This window comes from Pleurodeles waltl, chromosome 2_1 (genome assembly GCF_031143425.1).
Source record: "Pleurodeles waltl isolate 20211129_DDA chromosome 2_1, aPleWal1.hap1.20221129, whole genome shotgun sequence".
NCBI classification, from domain to species: domain Eukaryota; kingdom Metazoa; phylum Chordata; class Amphibia; order Caudata; family Salamandridae; genus Pleurodeles; species Pleurodeles waltl.
The window spans coordinates 18,927,707-18,939,023 of NC_090438.1; the positions used below are offsets into that span (position 1 = coordinate 18,927,707).

At 41.9% G+C, this 11,317-nt stretch overlaps 1 protein-coding gene across 1 annotated transcript in view; it reads left to right on the forward strand.

Annotated features, from left to right (window-relative positions):
- LOC138258044 (indolethylamine N-methyltransferase-like) overlaps window positions 1-5,471 on the forward strand; it is a 29,437-nt gene extending 23,966 nt beyond the window's left edge. Inside the window, exon 3 of the mRNA XM_069205913.1 lies at window positions 4,465-5,471. Coding sequence (XP_069062014.1) covers window positions 4,465-4,900 — 436 coding nt within the window. The 3' untranslated portion in view covers window positions 4,901-5,471. The remainder of the gene's footprint in view (window positions 1-4,464) is intronic.
- The last annotated feature ends 5,846 nt before the right edge of the window (window positions 5,472-11,317 follow it).

The following is an 11,317-nucleotide window of genomic DNA, read 5'->3' on the forward strand; positions in this document are numbered from 1 at the left end:
ACCAGGGCCACTTTCATTCACAATCCACACTGCCATATGGGGGATGTGATGTGGATCCCAGCAGCTTGAGCACCTGCGAAGGGGCACAAGCACACCAGCACAGTGACACCAGCACTCCTGGCACTTCAGCTCATTATCTCGGTCCTCTGCTTCCTTGCCTCCTCCTCAGCTCAGTTCCGACAACCAGCTCCAACGAGCAGCATATAGCATACGACACACAGTGGAAAAAGGAAACATGAGAGTCAGATGAGTGCTCAGACACACCTCTGATCTTGGTATATACAAGTGAAATATATCTCAGCCTCCATGATCATAGGAAGGGGTAAAGACAAGGCTCCCCCTTTTGCCCCCAATATTCACCATAGTGTTGAATACCTTAGTGATATACCTGTGCCTATTTGGACTACACTTGGGCATACACTTCATGGCACCACCCACGCTACATCTCTGTATGCGGATAACATACTTTTGTATATTCAAGACATCAGCACCGATTTATCTTCCATTGCACAATTACTTGAAGATTGTGCAGTGATCTCAGGCTTTGGAGTGACCAGGGTTGAATCTTGTATGTTTCCTCTACGGGAGAGTTTAGAGTTTCCATAGCATGTGCTTCTGGCCCCTCGGCTGCAACGTGAATCTGTCACATTCTGACACACAGGTATTAGTATTCACTGATGACAACGTGCAGGACAGGAATCTGGGTAGATCAGCCAAGCTCCCTGGACTCAAGTTATGTTTTACGCAGCCCTCCCTCTGTCAGTGATGGGACACCCAGCATTGGTAAAGATGGTAGTGCTACCTTTGAGGAGGAACTGCTGTACTACTCCTGTGGGGTTTGGCCCGCTCTCCAGGGACACCCACAAACTTTTTGTCTTAACTTTCCTATGTTTTCTGAATTTGTTTTTGTTGGTGCACTTTACCACTGCCAATTAGTGCTTAAACATGGTTAATCTGGCTTACACCTGATTGGTATATTTAATTTATTTACAAGTCCTTACTAAAGTGGTATACCATATATCCAGCGCATTTAAGACACATGCCACTAGTGGGCCTGCAGACCTTTAAAACATGTCCCTGGTCTGCCGCTGCAGCTTGAATGTAGTTTTAAACTGCTGATTCAATTTGACAATATAACCTCCTTGCCACGCCTTAAACTCCCCTTTTATTGCCTATAGGTCAAACCTAAGTTAGGCCGTGCAGGGTGCATGGTAATTAAAAGGTTGGACATGTACTTTTGGGTTAAATGTCCTGCTAGTGAAAAATTCCTAAATTCATTTTTCACTATTTTGATGCCTACCTCTCCAATAGAATAACATTTTGTTTTCCTTACTATATTTAATAATTGCTATCTTTTGATTGGGAATATGTAAATATGTCATGTCTGATGTCTGGAAAATTGTAATTAAAAGTTCTCATTAATGGTAAAGTTGGATTCTAATATACAATTTTGAAAATCCCACTTTTAGAAAGTTGGCATTTTCCTGGTTTAACTATTTGGTGCCTTCAGCCTGTTACTTGGTCACTTGTCTGGGTATGGTTGGCAGCTGAATTTGGTTTATTCCTCCCAGACAGCCACAAAATAGAGAGATTAGGTATGTCTGAATGGCTCATCAACTTGCAGGAGGGGGTAGAGCTGGGCATAGCCTCACTTGCAACTGAATAGGCTGGGCCCTGTCTTCATACATAGGACTTGTCACCCCTGCATTGTTTGTGCAGCTAGATTGAAGCCATGGCAGGGAAGACATGAAAATCCAAGCACTTCAAAGGAAATTCTCTAGAAACTTCTCCTACTTCAAACAAGGCACCAGGCTTGAGTTGACTTTCTGGACCTTCGGAAGGGGTCACAGAGGACAGCATTTGTGTACACCAAAAGACTTGTATGCTGTGCCTAGAAAGACCGTTTTGCTTCCTGCAGTGTGCCTTGAGCCATAGTGTAGGAAGGTACCATCTTGCCTGGCATGTTACACCCATTTTTACTAGTGTGTATGTTTGTTTTTGCCTGTGTCACTGGGATCCTGCCAGGCAGGACCCCAGTGCTCATAACGTATGCCCTGCATGTGTTCCCTGTGTGGTGCCTAACTGTATCACTAAGGCTCTACTCACCAGAACCTCAGTGTTTATGCTCTTTCTGCTTTTAAAATTGACACTGCAGGCTAGTGACTAATTTTACCAATTCTGATTGGCATACTGGAACACCCTTATAATTCCCTGGTATATGGTACCTAGGTACCCAGGATATTGGGGTTCCAGGAGATCCCTATGGGCTGCAGCATTTCTTTTGCCACCCATGGGGAGCTCAGACAATTCTTACACACGACTGCCACTGCAGCCTGAGTGAAATAATGTCCATGTTATTTCACAGCCATTTTACACTGCACTTAAGTAACTTATAAGTCACCTATATGTCTAACCCTCACTTAGTGAAGGTTAGATGCAAAGTTACTAAGTGTGAGGGCACCCTGTCACTAACCAAGGTGCCCCAAATTGTCCAGGTCAATTTCTTTGTGAGTGCGGGGACACCATTACACGCGTGAACTACATATATGTCAATACCTATATGCAGCTTCACAATGGTAACTCCGGACATGGCAATGTAACATGTCTAGGATCATGGAATTGTCCTCCCAAGCCAAATCTGGTATTGGGGTGCCAATCCTATGGACCCCGGGTACTGCCAAACCAGCTCTCTGGGGTTTTCTCTGCAGCTACCGCTGCTGCCAACCCTCAGACAGGTTTCTGCCCTCCTGGGGTCTGGGCAACCGGTCTCCCTGCTCCCTCCTCAGACACTGCCTGCAGCCTTGCCCCACTGAACTTTACCATCTCAGAATGTTTTTCTTTTGTGCCAAACAACTAGAGGGTTAAGCACAGGCTAATTTAGTGTCTTTAGTGGTTCACCATGACAGGGTTTGTGGCTGTTGCTTGAGCAGGGGTTAACATCTCACTCAACTAACAACCTAATTTGTCACAACTCTTTAATCTCCAATTCTCACTCTGGAACATTAAATGGGGCTGTTCTGTTCAACTCTGGCCTGCTTAGCCAGGACACGTGAAAGCACTAAAGCTGTAACACCCTACCCTTATGCCATTCCTACATTAGGCCTTCCAACTCAAACAGAATTGCTGAGTGGGACAGCAGCACCCATGGATGGATGGACAGCTATTGACACTATGGGGCTTATTTTCAATCCCTTTGCACTGCTGGCGCATCACGTTTTATACGGGAATAAGGGACTCACAGGTGGCGCAATGGGCTTGTAAATAAGCCCCTAGGTTTTCTATTTAATAACATGGCGATGTTAGATTTCCCAAAGCTTATGAAAGACTCTAATCTTCCCCGCTACTTAATTTCTCACCTACGAGCACATCAAGCAACCATTCACAACTCTCTTCTACACTCTTCACACAGCACACTCCCCACACAAAGGCCCATATTTATACTTTTTGATGGAAATCAGCACTGTCATTAGCACAAGGTAGGTTTTCACGTACAAAAAATGACTCAAACTCCGTAACTTTGGCGCTAGACGGATCTAGCGCCAAAGTATAAATGTGGAGTTAAGTTTGAGCCGAATTTGCGCCAAAATAAATGACACACATCCGGCAGAAACAGAGTATAAATATGGGCCTAAGTGTATTAGACAATCTCAATAATGAGTACAAGTGGCACATTGAAATCATGATTCTACAGAGCCTTTTTGCAGCAGGAATATACCTCCAGGGCTAATATTCAATCTCCTATGCTGGAAACTTATCCCGGTCAGTACATGATGCAGAACGGACTAAGACATGTGAATATCCCAAAACATATCTCCAGGCTCTGCTTTACATACATCTGATTAATATCCTGAATTGGGCCTATTTTACACAGCCTGCCCATCGCTTATGTAAGAAAACAGGGCTGATTGCATAGTTCCCCTAACTTTTTGCCTCCATTTTTCACTTTTTGGTGGTGTTATCCTGACTCAGATGGTGCCCTGTGTACTGCTAACCAGTCCTAGGGCCTGTGCTCTGTGTGAAATGTGTATGCAAATGATGCTAATTATAATTGGCTATGTCTACCTACCTCTAAGTCCCTAGTATGTGGTAGGGCATGTAGGTTTAGGCACTCCAGCATAGGAGGTGCACCCATAGGGGCACTGCTGAGGTGTCCAGGGTCATTTTAGAGGCAGGTCTGCCTTACCGGCTGCTTTTAAATTAAAGGTTGCAGGTCAGTGTCTGGGAGCGGAAGCTATGATGTATTCTCTGTGGTGTGGTCTGCCCCGGAAGGAGTAGTACTTGTTGGGCGGAAGAAATGGTCCCTCCTTTGTGAGGCTTTACAAAGGGAGGACTCCTTTTGACTAAAACACCTAATTGTATGTCTGTAAACCGGGTTTTGAACTTTATACAACAAAACAATGAAAAACTGATATGGTAGTCAACAATTCAACATGAAATGATTAGTGTGTATATCTTTCTCTTTAGGGAGTGCTGGACTGAGAAGCAGAACATGTTAAGAATGAAAATGAAACCAGGCCTTAAATATGACGTCAACAACACTAACCCCTTCCACCCGACAGTGCTGCCCCCGGCTGACTGCCTGTTCTTGATACATTGCTTGGAGTGTCACACAACAGACGAAGAGGGGTTCTGCCGCGCCCTGAAGCATGCCTCCTTTCTGTTAAAAAAGGGAGGACATCTGTTAATGATAGCATGCCTGGGAGAAACGTTTTACATGGTTGGGGACTTCAAGTGGAATCATCTGTCCATGGAAGCAGAATTTGTGAAGAAAGCACTTTGTGATGCTGGTTATGAAATTAAGGAGCTACATGTGTTACCCAGAGCAGTTCGCTGTAGGTATGAGATGGGAGATTATCACAGCTTTCTACTTACTGTCGCCCTCAAAAAAAGAGATGTCTGAAGCTCTGATGAATAGGAATTGATTGAGCTGTGAACCCTAGAGGGAACAGGCAGGTCTCCTTTGACTTGAATCACATTTCCTCTGTTTCCACCCGTGGTTACCACGTGCTTTCAGTGTCTGCTCTTTCTGCTTTAGGAAAGAATTTGTTTTTGACAGTACCACATTGTCTTATCTCTAGTTTCTGCTTTAGTTTCTCCATTTCTCTCCCTCAAGGTCCTGTAGATTTCAGCTTTTAGGCTCAGGTTTCATACAGCTGCTGAATGTGTCTGGAATGTAATTATATTTCCCAGCTGAAGAAATTCAGTTAATTTAAAAAAATCTAATTGAGCATTTTTCACATTGGTTCAATCTTCAGTGCTGTGTTCTCTAATGCATTTGCTGCCCCCATGTGTTAATTACCAGCCTCCTCCTGATTTGCAGAGCTCCTATGATGGAACTGAGCACTGTGCTGCCCTCAGTGAATGTCATGCTGTAGACATTATACACTTAAATGTCTTCAGTGTTAATGTTCTGAATTCATGTTCTGTGATCTTCACTTAAAAATTAAATATTTCCATTGCGGGAGACAATGTTTTCTGACTCAGTTTCTCACAATATTTTACTGGGCGGACTTGACGTTGATGGTTTTCGGGGCATGTCACACAGATGGGTCGGCTCTTCTCCGGTAGGATACTCCCAAACCATCTCATTGGATCAGTATTACACCTCCTTCAAAGCAATAACCTGTGGGTTCTAACTAACTAACTAACTAAAAACCCATGACAGAACATCTTGTAAAAAATTATTGTTGAATATCTATCTATTTGACTTTCTGGGGGAGAGGGTTGCTGTACTCCAACCTAGTGAGTTATCCACAGACAAGGGAATTGAAGGAATATTCTCATAGAGAGGGATTATAAGAACTCCTGGAATCAATCAGATCTCTTTGAGTGATTGTTAAGGGAAACGCCTGGATGGTCTGCTGCTGACCGCAGCTCATGTTGTCGACTTTCCTGTGATGAGCTGGTTTGTAGCTGGGACAATTCCAGTTCAGACTCACTGCTCCCCATGAGGGTGGTCACTTAGGTTTGATGCACATGTGATCCTCTGAGCCTCTTAAAAAATTGCCGGTGCTCCATCGAGGCCAATGGCAATTGTATGGGAGGCAGATGAAACATGAAAGAAATAAAGTAAACATTTTCTAGCACCTCACAGGGCCCGTGGGGACTCTATAGGTTGCAGTAGGAGTCAGGGAAAACTCAGAACTTTAAAATACAATGCTTTCCCTACATTTGCGCATACTGGAGTGGGAATGATAACTTTTACCCCTTCAAAGTCCAGCACTTTCTCAACTGTTACACAGACTAAAGTTGGAATTGTATTTTTCATCCCCTCTGAAGGCCAACTCTCTCCCTATTGTTGTACACACTGGAGTGGGAATAGTAATTATTATGTTTAACAATGATGTTTATATTAAGAGTAATGTGTTTGAAGTGAAGTAGTTTACCTACTATTTAACTGGAGTAGGAATAGTTAATTTTACCCTTCTAAAGTGCAAAGTATTCCCTATTTTTGCACAAACTGGAATGGGAATAATGATTTTAAGCCCAGCAAAGTCAAGCTCTTTCCCTCTGTTGCACAGAATGGAGTGAGAATAGGAAATTGTACCCCTACAAAGTCTAACGCTTTCTCTACTTTTGTTTAAACTGCAGGTGAGGAGTGCCTACTTTTGCACAGACTGGACTGCAAATAGTAGTTTTATATATATTATGCTAAGCAATTATAGTTATATTAGAAGTTTTATATTTTTTCAAAATTCATATGATTATGCAGAAAACGTAATGTGTTTGAAGTAATGTAGTTTACCTACTGTGGCATGGAATGAAGTGAGGATAATCCCTCAAAAGTCCAGGACTTGCCCTACTGCTGCACAGACTGCAGTGGGAATTTAATATTTTAATACTACAAAGTCAAATACTTTCCCAGCTGTTGCAGAGATCACATTTTACTCCTCCTAAGTCAAACAATTTCTCTACAGTCGCACCGATTGTATTTGGAATAGTAATTTTAACCCCTCTAAAGTCCAACACTTTCACTACAGTTGCAGAATTTGGAGTGAGAAAAATACATTTTTATCCTCTGAAGCCCACGCTTTCTGTACTGTCGCAGAGACTGGAGTGGAAATAGTAACATGTTCACCCTGAAGCCCGTTGCTTTCTCTGCAGTTGCACAGATTGATGTTGGAATTGTAAATTTTACCTTTCTGCAATCCAACACTTTCTCTACTATTGCAGTGACTGGAGTGGGAATAGTATTTGTAAGCAATTAGTTTTCCAGCGCTTTCCCTACTGTTGCACAGAATAGGGTGGGCATAGTAAATGTTATCCCCCTGAACTCCAACGCTCTTCCTACTTTTGCACGGGCTGGAGTGGAAATAATAATTTTAACCCCTCCAAAGTCCAGTAGTTCATAACGAGGGCAGATACTGGATTGGGTATACTATATTTTATCCCAAAAAAGTCCAACACTTTCCCTGTTGTTGAACAGACTGGTGTGGGAATAGCAAGTTTTCCTCCTGCAATGTCCAACTCTGTCCCTGCTGTTGTTCTAGAGATTTGAGTGGGAATAGTACTTTTAACCTTTCTGAAGTCTAACGCTTTCTCTGCTGTTGTAGAGACTGGTGCGGGCTAGTAAATTTCACATCTGTGAATTCTGACACTTTCCCTACAGATCCACACACTGCATTGCTAATAGTAAATTTTACTCCTCTGAAGGCCAACGCTTTGCTACTCCTCAACAGACTAGAGTGAGAATATTAATTTCAGATATATTATTTTAAGCAATAATGTTTATATTAAGCATTTTATAGGTTATACCAATATATAATGTGTTTGAAGTGTTACAGTTTACCTCTGTAGTCCAGCAACATTCGCTACTGTTTGCCTGGTCTGAAATTGAAATAGGAAATTTGACCCACTATGAAGTCCAACACTTTCCCTGTGGAAATGGGAAGAGTAATTTTAACTGTTGCACAGGCGGGGAATAGTAAGTTTAAAGCTCTCTGATTCCCAGCACTTTTACTGCTGTTGCAGAGACTGGAGTGGGAAAAATCTATTTTATACCTCTGAAGTGTGCACCCCCCACAGTTTCTGTACTGCTACACAGACAGGAGTAATGATAATAAGTAATAATAATAATACATTTTACCCGTCTCAAGTCCATCACTTTTCCCACTATTGCAGAGACTAAAGTCGGAATAGACCAAAGTTTATTGATTGATCTAAATAAATAATTTAATCATCATTCAAAATAAAAGAAAAAACTCATTACACCCGATAAATAGAATGCAATTAAAAATAAAAATACAATAAGATTACAAAGTCGAAACGCCGGCAAGCTGATATAGTAAAAAAAAAACCTTCATTAAAATTTCCTAATATAGGCAGCCAGTGGAGTGGGTATAGTAAAATGTATCCATCCAAAGTCCAAAGCTTTCTCAGCTGTTACAGAGAATGAGGAGGGAATAGTACATTGTATCAGATTGAAGTCCAACACTTTCCATACTGTTGCAGAGAATTGAGTAGGAGTAGTTAATTTAACCCCTATGAAGTACAACAATTTCCCAACTGTTGCTTAGACTGCAGTGAAAATAGTACATTTTACAGATTTGAAGTCCAATGCTTTCCTTTTTGGTGCACAGACTGGTGTGGGCTATTAAATTTCAGCCCTCTACTGTTGAACACCTTGGAGTAGGAATAGTAAATTTAACCCCTCTATAGTCCAACAGTCTACATACTGTTGTAGAGACTATGGGGCATATTTATAGTCTCCTAGCACCACCTTGTGCCACATTAACATAATTTATTGTGACATTATTGTTGCACAATGAGGCCAAAATCCCTGCGCCAGGCATAATGTATGCAAAGGGGGCATTCCCCCATTAGTGGAGCCGGTAAAATGGTGCAAGGAAATCTATGGGATTTCCTTGCGCCATTTACTACAGCACTTTTAGTGCCTGCTCAAGAGCAGGCGATAAAAGGGGCTTCCATTCTTTAGAGTGGGCCCCTAAGCACTCTGCAGGAGCAGCGCAAACAGTTTGGCACTGCTCCTGCAGAGTACATCAATGGAGCCATTAAGAATGACTCTATTGCCCCCTAGGCTAACCCATGGTGCGCCATATTTAAAATACGGCACACACATGGTGGTGGTAGGGGGTGCTAAGGGGCAGGGGGAAAGTGGCGCTGCACTCGGTGCAGGATCACTTTCCATAAATCTGCCTCTATAGTCGGAATAGTAAATCTTTCCGCTCTGAAGTCCAATCCTGTCCCTGATGTTGCACAGACTTGAGTGGGAATAGTCAATTTTGCCCCTCCCAAGTCCACGATTTCCCTACTGTTGCTGAGCCTGGAATGGCCATAGTAACCTTAAGCCCTCTGAAGTCCAATGTTTCACTTTTGTTGCCCAAACTTGAGTGGAATTGGTAAATTTTACCCCTCCGAAGTCCTGTGCTTTCCCCATTGTTGCAAGGACTGGAGCAGATATAGCAACTTTTACCATTGGGCGCCCAGCGCTTTCCCTACTGTTGCACAGAATGGAGTGGGAATAGCAAATTTTACCTCTCCTGCGCCCAACGCTTTCCCTACTTGTTGCAAAGACTGGAGCAAGAAAAGTAATTTTAATCTCTTGGATGTTCAATGCTTGGTGCAATATTGCACAGACTGGAGTCCAGAGCTTTCCCTACTGTGTCACAGAGTGGAGTGGGAACAGTAAATTATACCCCAAGGAAGTCCCAAACTTTCCTTACAGTAGCTTAGACTACAGTGGGAATAGTAAATTTTAACCCCTCTAGTGTCTATTAGTTTCCCTACTTTTGGAGAGACAGGCTTGCCAATAATAAATCTTCCCCCTCCGAAGATAAACAATTAAGTACATTTTACCCGTTTAACACCCAACACCTTTCCTATTCTTACACAGACTGGAGTGGGAATAATAATGCTTTTTGCACTGTTACACACAGTGGAGTGGCAGTAATAATAAAGTTTACCCCTCTGATGTCAAAACTTTTCCCACTGTTGCAGAGACTGCAGTCAGAATAGTAATTTGAATGTCTCTTAAGTTCTACGCATTCCCTACTGTTACCCAAACTGAGGTGGAAATAGCCAATTTTACCCCTATGAAGCCTAAAACCTTCCCTATTGTTGCTGAGTCTGGAAGGGAAATAGTTAATTTTAGCCCTTTGAAACCCAGCACTCTCCCTACTGTTGCAGAGACTGGATTAGGAAAAGAAAACTATTCCCCTCTGAAGTTTAACGCTGTTGGTGGTGTACAGGGAATAACAACTTTAACCACTTGACAAATCAGCCCAAAAAGTCAGCAGCTGAAGTGAGTGGCGTACTAATTCTTCAAACAGGGCCAAACAATGACTGTTTTTCCTATGGAAACTAGATCCTAAATATACATACCTACTGGTGACTTCCAGTGTGTTTTATATATATATATATATATATATATATATATACATATCTATATATATATATGTGTGTGTATATATATATATATATATATATATATATATATATATATATATATATAATTCACTGAAAACATGAAACATTACAGGGATTTTATAGTTACAAAATAGAATTAAAAAGTATTATCAGCCAGTCAGATCTCAGCAAAAGATCTTTAGGGGTTGCGAATCCTTCAAGTCCCTAGATATACATATATTCCCCTTAATTTCTCCAAAACTATTGAACGGAATTACATCAAAACAAAAAAAGCACTCTGGACCAGAGCCTATCTCCCGCCAAATTTGGCTATCACTGTTCAAAATCCCTATGGAAAAATTAATGGGGAAAACTTGGGTTTTTGGGTCTTGTCTAAATATATATATATACATATATATATAATAATTAATTCATTGATTTCACTTTAGCCACCAACTGTAGCAACTCCATCTGAAAGGTCCACTGTGCTTCCATTTTCTAAGAGATGTATTTGCCCTACCCAGCAGCCACCCCATGAGCCTTCCAAAGCTGGACTAAACGAATAATTAAAATATTATGCCACATTCCTTAGTATCTGTGAAACAAACCACAAAAAGCAACAGGTGATGTGCAAATGAAGCACGACTGGTGCCCTGAATGTGAGGCCCAGTAGAGCATTTCGCATATATCTTGTGGAACTGCATACAAGTAGCACTGGACAGAGCCAAAGATTTTTTTTGAATTTGCATTTGAAAATTGGTGTCATGCCATAAATTAGGGATCTATAGGGCCAAAGGGATAGCAGAGTTTGTACCAAAAGTCTGTGTTTTTCCAGAAAAATTGTAAGTCTCGGCTCCAAGCTGTGGTACCCTCATTCGGCCGTCAAACATGTGCTGAGTGAGTGTGTTCCCTGAGGTGTGAGACTCACACACAAATGGTGGGTATGTTCCCT